The sequence below is a fragment of the Dipodomys spectabilis genome, unplaced genomic scaffold (assembly GCF_019054845.1).
Source record: "Dipodomys spectabilis isolate Male_0828 unplaced genomic scaffold, ASM1905484v1 ptg000089l, whole genome shotgun sequence".
Taxonomy (NCBI): domain Eukaryota; kingdom Metazoa; phylum Chordata; class Mammalia; order Rodentia; family Heteromyidae; genus Dipodomys; species Dipodomys spectabilis.
Genome location: NW_024870766.1, coordinates 7,033,394 through 7,054,236, shown reverse-complemented (window position 1 = coordinate 7,054,236; position 20,843 = coordinate 7,033,394). Strand labels below are relative to the sequence as shown.

Genomic DNA, 20,843 nt, shown 5'->3' with positions numbered 1-20,843 from the left:
TTCAGTATCACTAATCAAAAAACTAATCCAAACCTCAGTGTGATATTACATCACACCTGATGGAATGGCTGATATTAAATAAATCATAGGCTAAGTATTGGTAAGAGTACGGAGAAAAGTGAATCCTTGCATACTGTTAGAATGCAAAATATCATAGTCACTATGGAAAACAGTATGGAGGTTTGTCAAAAAATTATCATTATCATGATATACCAAATTCCCTTCTGGGTATACATCAAAAGGAAACAATCACTGTCTCAAATATATATTTGTTTTTCCATATTTATTGCAGCATTATTTACAGTAGCCAGTATATGAAGGCAACCTAAACATATGTTGATAGATGGATGAATGAAGAAACTCTGGTCTATGTACATATGGAATATTATTCAGCCTAAACAAAGGAAGAAATGCTGCCATTTTCAATAACATGGATGAATATGGAGTACATTATGCCAAGTGGAATAAGGTAGACACCAAAACATAAATGATGTCCCTTATATGTGGCATCATTTTTAAGTGATTCTGATAACAGAGAATAAACTATTGTTAGTAGAGGCTGTGAAATGAGAAAAGGGAAGATATTGACCCAAGGTGAGAACCTACTGTATATAATGGTGACTATAGCTAATAATACTATATTGTATACTTGAAAATTGCTAAGATAATAGATTTCAAGTGTTCTCATTGAACAAAAAATAGCAAACATCTAGAAAGATGAGCTCAAAGTTTATCATCCTTGCCACTTCAGAACCAAACTTCTGAAATTAAAAGATGAAGAAGAAAAATCTTGAAAGGAGCCAAAGAACTATATTATATGTAGGAAACAGCAATTCAAATGACTGCAGGTTTTTCAACAGGAATCATGATGGACAGAAGACCATGGAACAGCATTTTAGAATTCTAAAAGCCAAGGTCTTTTAACTCCTAATGTATTCTATGGAAATGCTTCAGAAATGAAATTGCAATGAAGAAATTTAAGAAAAAGTGATATGTATCACTAGTAGAACTAAAAGAAATGCCAACAGAATTTCTTTGGGCTACAAGGAGATGATATGATAAGAAAAGCTGAACTTCATGAATGAAGAAATAGCAACTAAAATGGTAAATATCCAAGAATATGTAACATATTGTTTCTCTGTTTTTAAGGGCTCTCTAAAATAATTATTAGAAGTAAAAAATATGTAGCATTGTTTTGGAGTTGTTGAAATGTTTTTATATGCAATGAAATAGAAAATTGGAAAAAAAGACGAGTATATGATTATATATTTCCCTGAATAGTAAAATATTAACTCTGAGACATATTAAGAGTTGAATATTGTATTATAGTCTTTAAAGTAGTAACTATAAAAATACAAATTTATTTAAATAGCTAATAGTTAAAACAGGATGCCAAAACTGCAAAAAAAGTAAAAGGGATGAACACTAAACAATAAAATGAGAGACCTAAATCCAATCACATTAATAATTACATTTAATGTAATTGGTATAAACAAAGCAATTAAAAATATTTCTGGGTGCTGGTGACTTAGGGCTACAATCCTAACTTCTCAAGAAGCTGAGATCTGAAGATTGAAGTTCAAAGCCAAGTCAGGCAGGAAAGTCCATAGACTCTTATTTCCAATTAATTACCCCCAAAAGCTGGAAATGTTACTCAAATGGTAGAGCACTAGTCTTGAGCCAAAAGCACAGGGATCATTCGCATGCCCTGTTTTCAAGTGTGTGGCATACACGCACACATATGCACACACACAAATAAAAAATAAAGTTACTAAGAAATGTTTTGAATAAGTTAAAAATAGTCAATACATAAAGGGAGCCACTGCAAATATATTAATAAAATATGATAAAAGAAAAGAAAAAACCCCCACAGGAATTCATTAAAGAAAGTTGGGTAGGTATCTTACTATAAAAATATATTTTAGAATCATGAAAGTTATGAGGATAAAAATGAGAACTTACATTTGCACAAAATCTCTGTAGCAGTGTTATTCATATTGTAAAAAACTAGAAGCATTCCAAATATCCTTCATGTGATAAATGGGAAAACTGCTGTATATTCATATAATGAATAAAAAGCAAAGTGTGTTTCTGTCTGCATCAACATGTATGAATGTCAGGTGCATTATGCTAATTGAAACTTGAAACAACTCTCCACATTTAAATAGTGTATAATTCCATATAATTCCATCTATATGAGATTGTAGAAAAGACCAAACTATAGTGTTAGAGAATAGACCAGAGTCTAAAAGGGGACAAATGGGGGAGAGGAGGCAGTGACTACATAGTATAAAAAAGAGCTATGATTAGAAATCTTGTAGTTACATTACTTCAGGAACTTTGCAAAACTCATGAAACTTTATCTAGTGAAATTACTAATTAAAAAATACTAATAATGCCCCTCAAAGGAGGGTCCCACTTTTTCATTATGATATAGAAAGTTTCAACTCCTTGATCTTCAACTACTTGTGAGAGGGGAGGGGCGCACACGTGTGTGTGTGTGTGTGCGCGCGTGTGCACCTATGTGTGCTGGTCCTGGGGTGTGCACACAAGCACATGTCATGGGGGTTGAACTTAGGGCCCTAGGTTCAGTCCTTCAGCTTTTTTTGCTCAGGGCTGGCAATCTACCACTTGAGCCACATCCTCATTTGCATCTTTGTCTGGGTAATTACAGATAAAACTTTCCCAGGCTGTCCTGCTCCTGCTGGTTTTGAACAGTGATCCTCAGATCTCAGCCTCCTAAATATCTAGGATTACAGGTGTGATTCACCAGTGCCTAGTTACCAACTACTTTAGGAAGTTGGATAGTTTGTCAAAAAACACAGTAAAGTAAACCCTAAGCAACATTCAATTACCATACTATCACTTCTCTATTTTTTTTTTTTTTTTTGGGTCCGGTCATGGGGCCTGAACTCTGGGCCTGGGCGCTGTCACTCAGCTCTTCAGCTCAAGGCCACAACGCCACTTCTGGCTTTTTTCTTTTTGCTTATATGGTGCTGAGGAATCGAACCCAGGGCCTCGAGCATGCAAGACAAGCGCTCTACCACTGAGCCACCTTCCCAGCACTCTTTTTTTTAGGTCCGGTCGTGGGGCTTGAACTCTGGGCCTGAGTGCTGTCCCTCAGCTCTTCAGCTAAAGGCTGGCACTCTTACCACTTGAGCCACAGCGCTACTTCTAGCTTTTTTCCTTTTTGCTTATGTGGTGCTGAGGAATCGAACCCAGGGCCTCATGCATGCAAGGCAAGCACTCTACCACTGAGCCACCTTCCCAGCCCCTCTATATTTTTCTTACCTAAAATTTAACCTTACTTTTTTGTTTTGATAATGAATGATAACTGGGACATTCTTATTTTTTCTGGAGCAGATACCTTACAGTTTATAGTTTTGTCTTTACTTTCTATTTTCTTTTAAGTTTCTAAATTTTCCTTGTAATCTTTTTACATATGAGTATACTCTTTTTTAACCCCATTTTCATGTTCAGCAGTCCATCCATGAAAGACTTAGGATACATAAATCATGCTTTTACCTGAAACTTCATTTTGAAAGCTAATAGAATGGCATATTATCAGATAATGTCCTTTAAAAAAGTCAGGTCATAATAGGAGTATTGCTGATTTAACAATATTACAAAGGAGTAAATAATCTGTTCTGCTTGATTAAGGTAAAGCTTTGGAAAGAGACATAAAACTGCTGCTTAATATGGAAAAAATTCAAATGAAAAGTATAATTTAATTCTTTAAAATGTGATCTGTAATCTTGTTGATTTGCGATTTAGTGAGCTGTATAAAACAGGTAAAATAAGAAATTGAGAAGTAACATGGTTTCAAACAACCTTGTAAAGTTCATTTAGAGAAGATAAGAATATATAGAAAATATCTGATTAAAAATACGAGAAAGTGGGGCTGGGAAGGTGGCTCAGGGGTAGAGTACTTGCTTTGTATGCATGAGGCCCTGGGTTTGATTCCTCAGCACCACATAAGCAAAAAAAGAAAAAAGCTGGAAGTGGCACTGTGGCTTAAGTGGTAGAGCGCTAGCCTTGAGCTGAAGAGCTCAGGCCCAGAGTTCAAGCCCCATGACCGGACCAAAAAAAAAAAAAAAAATATGAGAAAATTTCTGAATTACCCTAAAGAATCACAAACTTTCAGTAGCATGCTAAATTTATAGAAATGATCACGTATAATCACATCAAGTATAATAAGGAAGTGAAGTCATTTTCTATGAATTTATCTGTTAATTATACTTAAATATTGGGCCTGCTGGCACATTTAGATTTTACACTGGTTTTTGAACATTTTTTTTAGTTGTATTTGGGTATCCTACTTTTTTTTGTCCTGAAGTTACCACACTGTAAAAAGCTTTCTCTAAAGCCTTTTTATCTTCTTGATTGGATCAAGAAGTGTATCATCTCATAGCTGTGTAAAGGACTCATTTAGGATCTGAATTTGTCAACTCCCCCTTCTGTTTAAAAACTATACAAGGAGACTAACCATTACACAATATTCTAAATTACAAATCACCTTTCCTCCTCTGATCCCAGCACTCCTGACTTTCTTCTGTGCATTACTTACCATATGGGATTTACTTATTTTTTATTATTTTTTGTCCTTTTGTAAACCTCATCAAGCTGAAGATTTTGTCTCTTTCTTTCATTACCTCATCTCAAATTGCCTATACAATGACTGTGGGGCACTCAGTGAAAATTGTTGGATGTAGGAGCAATTATCTCTTTTGTTTTCTAGTTATCACTTGAATTCAGACTCAGAAAGATTTAGAACTCTTGTGACATGTTAGAACTTATCAAATCCAGTTCAGCAGTTACACCTAAGCATTGCTGGGGAATTCTGGCTTAAACCTCAAAGCTCTTCCTGACTTGGCTGCTAGTTACCTCCCCAGGAGACCATCTTTTGAAGTGAAACATAAACACTGTTTGAAACAATAGGTAAAGATAAACCTATCTATTTGGGTTTGAGTTTTCTTTGTGCATTTTTGAAGACTTTCCAACTTTTGATCACACACAAGATGAAACTTGAATTGTTTCTGTAGTAACATGAACACAATTTATCCAGTAAAAACCCATATATTCAGGCCAAAGCATGATACCAAAGATAAGAAAAATGGCCTTAAGGTTGCCAGAATTTGGTGTTTAAACAATGGTCAAGGTCAGTCTCTCAGAAACACCCTTTTAAGTTATGTACTTGGTAATTTAAGAAAGTTTCAGGAGATTTTGCATCTCAGAAATTTATAATATTCAAATATTTCTTGAAACATTGAATGTTATGTGTTCCATAGTAAATTTAATTCAGTTTTTAAAATTACATAGAGAACTAACCTCTATATTAATGTGTTAGTGTAAATTTAAGATTCAGGAATAAATAACTGTAGATTGTGAAAACAGAAAGTACTAGTCTCTAAAGCAATTACTGGTAAAGGTTAGTAACCAGGAGAAAATTAAGTATCAATCAAATGTCCATAACTTAGATAAAATTTTCAATCCAAATTATATTCTTCAGTTTACTCTTAAGTTTATAGACATCATCATTTCTTGTTTGTTCTGATGCCTTTTGAGAAGACTTTTTACTTTAAAATTTTATTCCATCACAAGGACTGTTAACCTTGTATACTTCTTAATGTTGTACTATATTTTTTTAAATGGGAAAAGTAAAAAGAAAGAAGTTCTCATGATTACTTAACAACTGAATCTTTTTTCTACTTATGCTTTTATTTCTTTAGGCTACCAGTCACATTTAGCTTTCTTTTCCATACTCATAAAAGTGATAAGAAGTGGGGCTGGGAAGGTGGCTCAGTGGTAGAGCGCTTGCCTTGCATGCATGAGGTCCTGGGTTCGATTCCTCAGCACCACATAAACAAAAAGGAAAAAAGCCGGAAGTGGTGCTGTGGCTCAAGTGGTAGAGTGCTAGCCTTGAGCTGAAGAGCTGAGGGACAGCACTCAGGCCCAGAGTTCAGGCCCCATGACCGGACCAAAAAACAGTGATAAGAAGTTCAAATAAAAAATGGTAGAAGACATTAATAAAAACTTAGAAATCCCAAATCTAAATATAGCTGCAGCGTATATATTTTTTGTTGTATATTTGTGTATATATAGTTATGCTTATTTTTTCTGTTCTATGTTTAGACCCTAGTATATGATGGATGTTTCATAGCCATACTTACATTTTTCATTTCATTTTGTTCTTTAGAATTCTTGAAGTTGAGGTAAAATTTATATAAGAAATTTAACATTTTAACCATTTAAAAATATACATTTTAGGGAGATGGGAGGGCAGAGATGGTAAGGGGAAACAAAGGAGGAGGCAACAATGCTTGCTAAGAAATTTACTCATTACCTTGCTCATGTAATTGTAACCCCTCTATACGGTATTTCCACAATAAAAAAAACTTATTAATAACATATATACATTTTAGTGGGTTTTAGTATATTCAATTATTCAACTATGACTAATATTGACTAATGTGCAAACATGTTTAATATTCTAGAACATTTTATCAGTCCTAAAAGTAAATCCTATCTACTAAGTTTTCATTTTCCTTTCTCCACCTTATTTATGCCCTTATAACCACTAATCTTTCTGTCTCTGTGTATTTATTTGTTCTAGTTGTTCCATATGCATAGAGCTATAAAATATGTGACTTCTGTATGTGTTTAGTTTCTCTCACTGAGCATGGTTTTTGGATTCATTCTGTTGTTACATGTTATCACACTTCATTCCATTTTATGGGTGAATGATATTCTATTATTTACATATGCCATATCATATCTTGTGTATCCTTCATTAGTTAATGGACATTAAAGTTTTCCCATGTTTGCTCTTATGAATAGTTACTGTAAACATTTGTTCATAATCTTTTTTGTTTTTTGCCAGTCCTGAGACTTGAACTCAAGTTCTGAGCACTGTCCCTGAGCCTTTTTTTGTTTTATTTTATTTTTTTTTACATTTTTCTTGCATTTTTTATTTTCTTTTTTTTTTCTTTTCTTTCTTTCTTTTTTTTTCTTTTGCTCAAAGCTAGCACTCAACCACTTGAGCCACAGTTCCACTTCCAGCTTTTTGGTGAGATAAGAGTTTTGGAGATAAGAGTTTCACAGACTTTTTTTCCTGGTCTGACTTTGAGCCATGATCCTCAGATCTCAGCCTTTTGAGTAGCCAGGTGTGGAAAGTTTTTGTTTTATATGTGTTGTCAATATTTGAATATATTTCAATTTATGTTTTAAGGTTGTATTTATTGTATGAATGAACCATAATTTCCTCTTGATTTTTTTCATATTTTCCTTCATATAAACATACTTTAATAAACTATAATTACTAAAATCCAATGTGTGCAGTTCTTTTGTGGATGTGTGTGCTAACTCTGAGGCTTGGACTCAGGGTGTGGGTTCTGTCCCTGAACTCTTTTGCTCAAGGCTAGCATTCTTACCATTTGAGTCACAACTCCACTCCTGACTTGCTGTGTGTGTGTGTGTGTGTGTGTGTGTGTGTGTGTGTGTGTGTGTGTGTGTGTGTGTGTGTGTGTGTGTGTGTGTGTGTGTGTGTGTGTGTGTGTGTGTGTGTGGTTAATTGGAGTTAAGAGTCTCATAGACTTTCCTGCTCAAGGGGGTTTCAAACCATAATCCTGAATCTCTGCCTCCTAAGTTGCTAGAATTACAGGGGTGACCCACAGGTGCCCAGCCAAAATATATATGATTTTTAAATTTACTATATATTGCTATAGATTCTCTATCAGGGAGGTCATACCAAAAATAATGTATGTTATTGTTATTTTTCCATATCATTTTATTAATAATATTTGCATCTTAATTTGATGTGGAAACATATCTTTTTGGCTGCCCACTATTGCAATATGTATGAGTTTGTGTGTGTAATTATGTGTACATTATTCTATGTATATATATGTATATCTATACAATAGATGTGTGCATGTATTTTTTGTTAGCATTGAGGTTTGAATTCAGAGCTCCTTGTTTCATGGGCAGGTACTCTACCACTTGAGCCATACTTTTTACCCTTATATCTTGTAATCTTATTTTGTGTTTGTTTGTAAATGAAATTAATTTTCATGAAATATATTTTCATGTTTACTCAGCTTATTTTTTAATTTCCTGTCATGACCTTTGCCTATTTGTTTTGTAGAGTAATTATTTCTTAAACACTCTAGAATAAAACTAGTTATAAAACATGAAATTAGTTTTCATATAGCATGTTTTTATTAATAATAACTTTTCTTGGTATTTTTTTCACATGATTACTGTTGACATATTTTACATGAGTTTATGATTTGTTTTGAAACATTTGAAATATTTTTCTTATATACATGGTAACATTAGTAAATTTGTTTATAATTTTTTTAATAATGTGGAGTTATCTAAAATTCTGAAACAGAATTGCAGCATAATTAGTACTTGCTTCTATATGAGCTATATGACTATTGTAGTACCTTTAGTTCCTGTGTTTGCTGTAGGAATTTCTGGGTGAAAAACTAAGAAAACTATCTCAAATATATGTATTTATTAGAGGAGATACAGTAAAATAGCCTTTATATTTTATAGCCACATCAGAATTTTTAAGAGATAATTTTTCTTTTAATTTAAAATTTATTTGTATATAAATTTTGCTTACTTATAGAAAAGGTTTCTTAGTACTTTAAACTATGATCCTGGAGAATTTTTGAAGTTTTTCTTATTTGAAATTCATTTTTAAAGTCTCATCCAACCAATAATTTAAAATTTATATTAGGCTTCTGGTGAGCAGTACCACATAGACAAAAACAGTAAAGCTGAGGGAAGAGCAGGCTTGTAATCTTAGCTACTTGAGAGACTGAGATTGGGAGGATCCTGATTCTAGGCTAGGCTGGGCAAAAGTTTTAAATTCTTATCTTGACCAATGAAAACATGGTCATGATTAGATGCCTCCATAACTTGGAGAAACCAGGTCTCAGCTTGCCAAAGCAAAAAGTCAGATCATATCTTACAAATAACTAAAGCATTAATGGGCTAGAATGTGGCTCAAGTACCTGACCACTAAGTGTAAGGATCTGAATATGTTAAAAAGACTATTTCCATGCATGTATATAGTGTATTCCAATTCCCTGTAACAAGTTTGGATTACTTTATTGCTCTAATATTATTCATTTGAAGGAAATAATATTTTTCATTTTATATAACAGAGAAAAAGATTTCATTTTGGGATGCTAATATAATCTTAGTCCCAACATTGTTTCTGATTTTGTAAACTTAACACATTGCCTTCCTCAAAATCATTTATAAATTTTCTGGTACTATTAGCTGTTTTTCTTTAAAAAAAAAAAAAAAAAAAAAAGCACTGCAAACTACTTTGCCAGAAATTTAGAGCTAAGTTCCCTTTCTAATGTACAATTTTCACTTTTTAATACATATCATGATTAAGAGTTAGTTGTGGTATATTAGAGTTATTTTGGAATGCCTATTATTTTATATTCACATATATAATATATATTTTTACTCTAAAATTTTAAGTAGCTTTTACAGTTTTCTTGAAATTTTACAAAAAATTGAGGTAACTCCATGATTGACATGATTTAAACTGCTCTTTTATTATCTCTATCAATAAATTCAAATACTTCAAATTTATAGAATGTATTCACACCTGTCCATTTGGAGTTTTTACTATTGAAATCAGCTCAATCAATTGCCATTTTTATGTGATATAATAACTTTATTAAGGTTTTTCTACATTTCTTTTTTTTAAATTCAAATACTTCAAATTTATAGAATGTATTCACACCTGTCCATTTGGAGTTTTTACTATTGAAATCAGCTCAATCAATTGCCATTTTTATGTGATATAATAACTTTATTAAGGTTTTTCTACATTTCTTTTTTAAGTCACTATGATTTTATACATCGAACATTTATATAATTGATATTCAGTACTTTTTAAATTATAAATCAATGAACATATATCTTTGTTTCTAAAATAATGGAATTTTAGGGCTGGGAAGGTAGCTCAGTAGTAATGTGCATGCCTTGCAAGCATGAGGTCCTGGGTTCGATTCCTCAGCACCACATAAACAGAAAAAGCCAGAAGTGGCGCTGTGGCTCCAGTGGTAGAGCGCTAGCCTTGAGCTGAAGAGCTGAGGGACAGCGCCCAGACCAGAGCTCAGACCCCATGACAGGCAAAAAAAAATGGAATTTTGAAGTGATTTTTAAAGTTTATGACGCTTTATCTTGTTTTCAAAACTCAGTAAATTATGTAAATCCAGGTACCATGATATTTCTTTGTAAGCTGAATTGTAGTACATATTGCAATTTTAGTGTTTCAATGAATACTTTTTCTCACATTTAAATAAAAAGTTGAAGACTCAAAAATTTTGACAAGAACTTGCATTAATATTAGCAATAGAATGGAATGTATTGTGTCTAGTGTTGCTAGTTAAAATAAAATTGCTATCTGATAATTTACACTTAGTTTTTTATTTGATTTACAAATGGTATATCCTTTTATCCAAGAGTCAATAAATCTAACTTGACATGTTTTAAAACAAAAAGACCTAACTGCATCTGTACTAGAAAAAAATTAGAAAGGAAAAAAAGAGAGAACTTTAGAGTGAATGTAGCAAAGACAGAAAGCTAACTTTCTGTGAATTATTAACATTTATTGAATTATATCAATCATGATAATGTAGTTCAATCATCAGAGATACAGAAATGAATAGAAATAGAACCAATGAAAACCATGGAATTAAGAATCATATATAGGTAAATTCATTTGTTAAAGCAGTAATTAGTAATATTTTCTGTATAAAGGTTAATTTTGACATTAATGGAGATCATGACATTATATTATCCTGTTTTTTCTTTTCTTATTTTGTACCTGTCCTAAGGCATGAACTCAGGGTCTGGGCACTTTTCCTGATCTACCATTTGAGCCACAGCTTCCTTTCTTTGGTTTTGGTGGTTAATGTGAGTTAATCTCAAAGACTTTCCTGCTCAGGTTGGCTTCAAACCTTGATCCTTGGATCTCAGCCTGTTGAGTAGCTAGGATTACAGGCCAGACTTAAGCCACTAGTGCTGGACTTGAGTACATTTCTTTTTTTTTTGGGGTCCAGTCGTGGGACCTGAACTCTGGGCATGGGCACTGTACCTCAGCTCTTCAGCTCAAGGCTAGCGCTCTACCACTTGAGCCACAGCGCTACTTCCGGCTTTCTTCTTTTTGCTTATGTGGTGCTGAGGAATCGAACCCAGGGCCTCATGAATGCAGGGCAAGTGCTCTACCACTGAGCCACCTTCCCAGCCTAGTGCTGGACTTGAAATGATTATTTTTCCAAGTCTTTCCATTTCCTTACAAATGGTACAATATAATCAAAGACCCCAAATAACAATCCTTATCAGGAAGAACAGTGTTGGAGGAATATCAATACCAAACTATAAACTCTATTATAAAGCCATAGGAATAAAAAAAGGAGGAATATCAATACCAAACTATAAACTCTATTATAAAGCCATAGGAATAAAAACAGCTTGGTACTGACACAGCATAGGCCTAAAAACCAGTGGAACACAGTAGAAGTCTCAGAAATTAACCCACAGACCTATAGCCATCTAATATTTGACAAGGGAGCTAAAAACACAGAATAGAAGAAAGACAACCTCTCCAACAAATGGTGCTGGCAGAATTGGCATACATGTGCAGAAAACTGAAGCTAGATACCTATAGATTAAAGACCTCAAGGTAAATCCAGGTACCATGAAAATATTACAAGAAAGGGTAGAGGAAACACTAGGCCTTCTAGGCATGGGTCCAAACTTCCCAAGATCCAGAATCACAATGATTCAAAGAAAAGACTGGATAAATAGGATAGCATCAAACTGAAGAGTTTCTGCATGGCAAAGGACATAGCTAGCAAGATAAATAGAAAGCCCACAGAATGGCAGAAGATCTTTACTAGCTATACATCAGATAAGGGCCTCATATCTAAAATATACCTAGAGCTCAAAAAATTAACACCCCAAAAAAATCCCTCAAGGAAACAATAATTAGTGGGCTAAAAACTTACAGACTTCTCAGAAGAAGAAATAAGAAGGGGCAATGTGTACATGAAAAATGTTCAACATCTCTGGCCATAAAATAAATGAAAATTAGCTGGGTGCCAGTGGCTCACACTTGTAATCCTACCTACTCAGGATTTGAGGATCACAGTTTAAAGCCAGTCTGGACAGGAAAGTCCATGAGACTCTTATCTCCAATAAATCACCAGTAAACCAGAAGTGGCACTGTGGCTCAAGTGGTAGAGCACTGGCCTTGAGCTGAAAAGCTGAGAGACAGTGCCCAGGCCCAGAGTTCAAGCCCCACAATTGACAAAAAAAAGAAAAGAAAGAAATGAAAATCAGAAGTACATTGAGATTCCACCAGTTAGAATGGCCATTATAAAGAAAACTAACAATAGCAGATGCTGGAGGGGTGGACCCAAAGGGAATGATAGTACACTGTTAATGGGAATGTAAACTTTTCAACCACTCTGGAAAACAGTATGGAGGTTCCTCAAAAGACTAATCATAGAGCTTCTCTATGACCCAGAAATTCCACTCCTGAGCATTTTTCCATTAGACTGCAGACAGGCCACACTAAAGCTTGTAGCACAACCATGTTCATTATAGAATTCTTTTTTTTTTTCATTCTGTTTTTTTTATTGTCAAGGTAATGTACTGAGGGGTTACAGTTACATAAGTTATAAGTACATTTCTTGTCAAACTTGTTACCTCTTCCCTCATTTTTCTCCTACTTTCCCTCCCCCTAACCCCCAAGCCCCAAGTTGTACAGATCATTTCCAACATATTTTCTTGTGTATATTGCATTGCAGCATTCTTTACAAAAGCCAAGATATATAGAGTCATCCCAAATGTCCCTGAATGGACAAACAAGAAAATATGTATATATATATATATATATATATATATATATATATATGTGTGTGTGTGTGTATATATATACAGTGGAATTCTACTCATCCATCAGAAAGCATAAAATTGTTTTGAAATGTTTAAATTTCTTTTTTTTTCTTTTTCTTTTTTGTCGGTTGTAGTTCTTTAACTCGGGAACTGGGTACTGTTCCTGACTTCTTTGGCTCAAGGCTAGCAGTATACCACTTTGAACCACAGCTCAACTTCAAATTTTCTGGTGGTTAATTGTTGATAAGAGTCTCATGAACTTTCTCAGGCTGGCTTTGCACCACAGTTCTCAGATCTCAGCCTCCAGAGTAGCTAGAATTTATAGGTGTGAGCCATTGGCAGCTTGCTAAATTTATTTCTTTTTAAAAAACAGTAAGATGAAATTTTCGTTGAATTAGCTGGATAGTGTGTAAGTACAAACTTCAACTAATAATAATATTTTAATTGAAGGAAAAAATACTCTGACCTCTTGTAAAAGTGGGAATGTTCTCTGTGTAATAAAAAGATAGTAGAAAATTTGAAACTGGCTTTTATAAATTAGCAGTAAGAAAAATGTTAAAAAAAAATGTAAAGTGAGGAAGTGGCTCTGTGGCTCAAGTGGTAGAGTGCTAGCCTTGAGCTGAAGGCAGTGCCCAGGCCCAGAGTTCAAGCCCCACGACTGACCCCCCCCCAAAAAAAAAGAAAGAAAGAAAAAAATGTAAAGTGAAAAGTTTAAGGTTAAGTATATAAATGTTAATAAAGTAAAAAAAAGTTATAAGCAACCAATTTTCTTTGTTTCTGCTAAGTTTTATAGTGTTATCAGAGTGGCTCATTAAAATTTGGTATGACTGCCTTATCTTTTGTTGATTATCTAGATGAATATTGGCTTCAGGGTAACAAATGTTCTTTAGTATTGTCAGATGAGAAATAAAAATAATAGTAACAGAACTTCAGTATTAGACCAGTTGTTAGGTATTATATACATAGTTGAGCAAGCTACAAAAGATGGGGAAAGAAAATCAGTTAACAGATTCATTTATATTTATATTGTACTATTAAAAGATGATGTGTCATTAGTCACTGCTTAGTAAAAACTACCTTAGAAATTAAATTCTTTTTCTTAGATTTTATTCTGGCCACAAAATAAGATAAAAGCAAAACATAGACCCATTTTAAGATTGAATACCTGTCTCACTTAATGTAGAGGACTAATTTTAGAAGACATTTTGGATTCTAAAGAACAGTTTTAGATAGTGAACAAGAAAGAGGCAATGGTCAGTAGTATATTTTTTTGAAGTCTTAAAACTTTTTACCACTTATTTCTGTGTCCATAATAAATTAGCATGGGATTGATGGGATAGGAATATGGTTTGAAAAGCTTGTTTAACTTTGTCAGTTTTCAAGAATACTTATTAAAAGTGTATGCATACTCTTTATCAAGAGCTATAAAGAATTTTCTGTTAATGGTATATCTCTTCTTTAGAACAAAGTTTCTCTAAAGTACAAATTAGTCAGTCTCCTGCTATTTGATTTGCTTTTGTGTTTTTTTTTAAATGAAAACTGGGCTGGGAAGGTGGCTCAGTGGTAGAGTGCTTGCCTTGCATGCATGAGGCCCTGGGTTCGATTCCTCAGCACCACATAAGCAAAAAAGAAAAAAAGCCGGAAGTGGCGCTGTGGCTCAAGTGGTAGAGTGCTAGCCTTACGCTGAAGAGCTGAGGGACAGCGTCCAGGCCCAGAGTTCAGGCCCCATGACAGGACCCCCCAAAAAAAAAAAAAGAAAATGAAAACTTTGTGAGATTGGTTATTTATTCCTTCAGTGTTAGTTTTTAGTGTATAATCATCTATGACATTTTAATCTACCTTTTGAATACTAAAGACTTTAGCATTTAATGTGTGTTTAAATAGAAGAAGTATGTAATGATAGTATCTGAAATAACCAGTTGGACGCTTATATTAAGCTTAAATAAATTCAACATATTTTTATGGTACTGGGGTTTGAACTCTGTGCAGTGTGCTTGCTAGACAGATACCCTACTTTGGAACCACACCTCCAGCTCTTTTTCATGCTGGTAATTTTTGAGAGTATTACTTCCAACCTGGACATGCACCTGGATTATAATCTGCCCATTTTTGTCTTCCTGTAGTAGCCAAAATGACTAGTGAGTACAGCTACAGCCAACTTAATCAATTGAGGAGAAGTCTTCCTGCCCAGAATGGCCTTGAACTGTGATTTTCCTGCTCTTAGTCTTTCAAGTAGCTAATATAGGTGTGAACCACTCAGGTGCCTGGCTAAACTTAACTCTTTTTGTAGATGCATAAACTAATTGTTTAAGTAAAAATTGAAACTGTTTAGACAATTTACGTAAGTACTTTTTTGAAGGGTCTAACAAGGAAATCCACTTTGACTTAAAGGAGATAATCTGAATGTGACAAGCTGAGTATCTTTAATTAAAAACCTCACTTTGGAAATGTCAAATGCATATAGATCAGAAAGGAAAACAGACACATCTAATTTGTTGAGCTGATAAGTGTTGTGAAAATAATACTAGATTATTTAAGGTTCTGCAAGTCATGAATGTTGCCATTCTGTGAATTAATTTATCAGTTTGTAATCTTAGAAATCTTACATTATTGCTTCATTTAAAGTCTTTTTTTTTTTGGGGGGGGGGGGGTTGGTCAAGGGTTTGAACTCTGCTTGGGCGCTGTCCCTGGGCTCTTCAGCTCAAGGCGTGTTTAAGCCACAACACCACTTTGGTTTTCTGGTGGTTAATTGGAGATAAGAGTCTCATGGAGTTTCCTGCCCCAGCTGGCTTTGAACTGTGATCTCAGCCCCCTGAGTAGCTAGGATTACAGGTGTCAGCCACCAGTGCCTGGCATGGTTCAAGTCTTTATACCTAGAACCGTCTATTCACAGCAGTAAATTCCCAGGGTTTACAGCCTACTCATCTGCTCAGTCCAATACTAGATTTCTAGATCTTTTTTTCAGTGTTTCTTTTTATCACTGTTTTTTTTTTTTAAATCATTGTATCATTGGGGTCTTTGTTTTTGTTTTTGACAGTTCTTTAAAATTTATGAATTATTGTCTTCAGCCATCTGATAAAAAAGTTTAAAATTGTGATTTAGAAAAGCAGATCTTTCTCTGTTGAAAAGTATGTTTCCTTATAAAGGTAATTCTTTAAAAAACAAGCAAAACTTTTCTTGGTTATAGACAATCCATGCTTATCTTTCTCCCTAGTTACTTATCTGGGTTCACAACTTTGGTGGTTGACACTGATTACTAAAGTGTTGTTCTTCCTTGATTATTTTGACTTCTATTTCTCATACTGCCTTTTTAGAGAGATTTAAAGTCAACAAAGAATTCTTGTGGTATTCTCTCTTCTCTGCCACTATACAGTACTTCATTTCTTTTTTCTGCTTGTTTTTTTTTTTAATGGGTAGAAAAGGCTTATTTTGGAAAAACTCTGTGTCTGTTGCCGGGTAGGCTCTCCATTCTCACAAAGCCAAATGTTTATCTATAAACAGAGATGATGGCTGTAAGTAGAATTTTGACCACTCAACACTTAATTTCTTGATGGGAAGTCTGATACTTATACCTCTCATTTGCAACTATAGAATGATTGAATGATCTCAAGTAATAGAAGCAAGGAAAATTAGATTAGACTAGATACTTTTTGAGTAAGTTTAGAATTATGGGTATGGGAAAAGGTTGGTTAGGAAGTAAATTTTTATAATAACTTTTCACGTCATCAATGTGCTAACCATCTGGAGGATGGATATAGATGAAAAAGGATGCCTGGGAAATTAGAAACCTGAGTTGTTGAACTAGATAGATCTGAATTTGATCATCTTCTAGCTTGTAATATTGAGAAATGACTTGGAACACTCTATCCATCTGATCTTCTGTTAGTTGAGAATGGTGCTATAATTTACCTGACAGTACTGCTAAGAGGATTAGAATGTAGATGCAGCAAATAGCATATAGCCTAGGTCATGTTAACTACTCTGTATATGTTAATTACTGCTCAGAGAGAAAGAAAACAAGTTCCCTTGCACCAAAATAGGAATGAGATGCCAAATTGTCTTTTCATTACTTGCTTGGAATCCAGAGAAATTAAATTATTTTATTGGTGTTTCATTTTTAAATCTTCTAGCTAGTTTTTATTTTTTTATTACAATTTATCTCCTGAAGGTCAAGTTACCTGGTTTGGTTATGAAAGTCCTCGTAGCTTCTGGGACTATATCAGAGTGGCTTGTCGGAAAGTTTCACAGAATTGTATCTGCAGCATTGAAAATATGGAAAATGTCAGCTCCTCTAGAGCTAAGGTAAGTCACTGACAATATGTACCATGTATGTACTAATTATAAGCATTTTTGAACTAATAAGCACTTTGGGAAGGAGAAAATGTTTTCTTTCTTTACTGTTGTAGCAGTAAAGTCTGAACCTACTCAGCTAAAATGAAAATGTTTCCTATTTTAATTGCTTGATGATTTCAGGAAATAGATGTCTAACGAATGCCCTGAATATCTTTTCTTTAAAGTTCACATTCTTTCTGCCACACACACAGTATAAAAACACTAGTTTTACCTTACAATATTCATGATGTACAGTAAACACTAATTTTATTAGATCTCAACTTTTGCTTATGTGTATTTTTAATATTGTAAGTAAAATAAAAATATGGCCAGCCAATGCCTGTAATCTAGCATTATAGTGAGGCGGAGGCAGGAGGAGAGTTCAGCCTAGCCTGTCAGCTAAGAAAGATGGGAAATATGCATAAAACATTTCTGTAAGAAACTGAAATATAGTTACCCCTAAGAAAGGCATTTTTGCAGTTGTTTGAATCTTAATCTGAACTATGTATTTTTCATTTTATACTTTCTTGTTTTTGTTTTTGTTGGTCATGGGCTTAAACTTGGGGTCTGGAAGTTGTCCCTCAGTTCTTTTTGCTCTAGGCTAGCGCTCTACCACTTGGGCTGCACAGTACCACTTCCAGTTTTCTGTTGGTTAATTGGAGATAAGATCTCATAGACTTTTCTACCTGGGCTAGCTTTGAGCTGCAATCTTTGGAGTTCAGGCTCCTGAGTAGCTAGGATCACAGGCATGAGCCATTAGTGCCTACCTTTTAGACTGAACATTTGGCAAACATTCTTTTGAAGAAAAAGAAACTTTCTTTCTGAAGAAGGCACTTCAGGATACAGTATTTATTCCAATATTAAAATTAAAGCTTTTTTAAAAAATCCCATTTTTTTTAATCACTGTAACACTAACCTTATAATAATGTAAAATATACCTCCAATCCATTCAGTCAATGATAAAATACTTCAAAAGTAGATAACATTTAAAAATAATACATATATTTAAATAATTTCATTAAAATCAATCAATAAAAAATATTTCTTGAATGCCAGCTGTGTGCTAACACTATGCTGGACCACCAAAGGTCTATTGATGAATGAAGCAAATAGAATTTTCTCCCTTTAAAAGCGTAACTTCAGGTGGTAGAAACAAATATGTTACTTTTAATGCTAGGAAAGAAGAGTTACGATAAAAATAAATAAACAATATATGGAAGTCCACTCTGGATCCCCAGAAATGGAACAGGAACATGGAGGGGAAGTAGTGAAAGGAGGAAGCGGATCATTCTGATACAGGAAAATAAACTATGGATCTATTTGGTTTTTCACACTGAAATGTGAGGTATAGCTGTCCTTCTTTGTACTTGATATTTGATGTAAAAGTAAAACTTTTAAGCAAAAACTAAACTTAGGAAAACTTGTTTACCACTTTAATAGTTAGTAAAAGCTTTTGTTGTGGGGGAGTGTGGGGAGCAGAGGCAAAATTTTTATTTAAAGTGTGAGTAGGGCATCAGGAAAACTAAGGAAAGCTTCCTAGCTCTTGGTGGCTTGGTATAAATCCCCATCCAGGACTCCTATTAAAGGCTTTTCTGGTAACAATGATGTTGATAATTAGCAAAGATCTTTTTAAGGAAATTGTTAACATTGACAGACCTGTTTTATATCTACCAATTGATCATTTCATAACATTATAAAATCATATATCAGTAAATGATGGATTATCAATGGATTTAATATAATACTGTATTAAAAGTTTATTAGTTTTGTTATATATTCCATGATCCAAATAACATTCACTGAGTTTTAATTTACAATCGAGGGAGAATATCACAATTATCTGTAAAGCTATTAAAAGACTTTTTTTCCAACAGTGTATATGTGTGAGCAGGATTTTATACATATACATAAAATAAGATAGTAGTAGCTAAATGTAGGAGATATGTAGAACTTATATGAATAAGACATATTATTGTAGAATTATAAAATAATTACATTTTAGTGGAATTTGTAGCAGTTTTGCTTTCACATTTTTTCTTGTGGTTTAAGGAAATAATATCTTGGTTTCTTTAGGCTATGATTAAAAGATTAGTTGTAATAAGAATGAATCAAATATTCATAGATTTTATAAGAAATAATTATAGAACATAAACTTTCTTATTTTCTACAGTAGGATATATAAGCCTGAGAAGCACATTGTAAATCTCTTCAATAGAATGTATTTATAAAACTAGCATATACCCAAAATACAGAAAGTAACTGAGAATTCAGCTAACCTTAGAATGTGGCTTTTGACCTGGGTGGACCAAAGAAACTCAAACCCTAGCTTCTCAGCTGTCTTAATCAGACTCTTGGGCCAGCATCATCAGCAAACAGGATGATACCCAGCAGGGCTAATGTTTATTCTCTAAAGAACTGGTGCTGAGTATCAAAATGCCACAGAAAAATCATGTTCCCATCATGTGTTTTTATCTTTATTTTGCTCAGGCCTTAAGCATATTCTAGTTAATAGAAGAGAGACCTAAAATTTACTTGGTTGTGGCAAGAACTAGATCTGTTTTTATTCATTGCAGGAAGAAGAGCAAAAAGTACTTAATCATACCTTCTAACTGTCAGGATCAAAGAACTGAATAAATGTATCAGTGGTTTATAGATGCTTTGAGTGGCAGTCTTGAAAAATATTCCACATTAAAGCACCAAAATTAGCTGATAAGTTATATACAACTTAGTGTACTTGTTATCAAAGCAGGATCATTTTTAATATTATATAAAGGGGAAGATTTTCTTTGAGTACACTTTTAGTCTTATACAGATAATAGTTTAAACTTTAAGCAATGGAAGACATAGATGTACAATTGGACACTGACTACTTTGATATAGCAACATTATTTGTTGTTGTTTGATCTGGGGTTTGAACTCAGGCCTTGTGCTTGCTAGGTAGTCACTCTGCTACTTAGCAACAGTTCCATCCTTCAGAATGAAGGATGCACTTTTTGCCCAGGCCAGCTGCAGACCTCAATCTTCCTACATTTCTTACAACTCTATAATCATCCTAGAAGCATTCCTTAATATTCTCTCTCCCCACCTCCTCTCTCTCTCTCTCTCTCTCTCTCTTTCTCTCTCTCTGCCCCCTCCCTCCCTCTCCTTTCCTCCCTTTCTGTCTCTATCTGTCTCTATCTGTCTCTGTCTGTCTCTGTGTCTGTCTGTCTGTCTGTCTGTCTGTCTGTCTGTCTGTCTCTCTCTCTCTCTCTCTCTCTCTCTCTGTTGCTAAAGATTGAACCCTGGGCCATGTGCATATGTGCTCTGGGCAAGTGCTCCTCCACTGAATTACACCCCAACCCCCATTCTTTGGATTACATTGAATTGGAAACTGAAGACATGGCCCAAGGGGCAGAGTACTGGCCTTTTAAAAAAGCAGAGTGAAAGCATGAAGGCACTGAGTTCAAGTCCCAGTGCCAGCCCCCAAAAGATTAAGTTCAGTTGATTGAATTTGGATTATTTGTGTCCTGATACCAGTGTGCCACTTAAATTATATTTTGGAAACTTAATCATCATTGGAGATCTGATACTTAGTT

The 20,843-nt window shown here is 34.1% G+C and overlaps 1 protein-coding gene across 3 annotated transcripts in view; it reads left to right on the top strand.

Annotated features, from left to right (window-relative positions):
* The window catches only part of Rundc3b (RUN domain containing 3B), a 104,056-nt gene that overhangs the window by 25,881 nt on the left and 57,332 nt on the right, over positions 1-20,843 (top strand). For all 3 annotated transcript variants that reach the window (XM_042684731.1, XM_042684732.1, XM_042684730.1), the window contains exon 3: positions 17,105-17,238. In XM_042684731.1, coding sequence (XP_042540665.1) covers positions 17,105-17,238 — 134 coding nt within the window. The remainder of the gene's footprint in view (positions 1-17,104; positions 17,239-20,843) is intronic.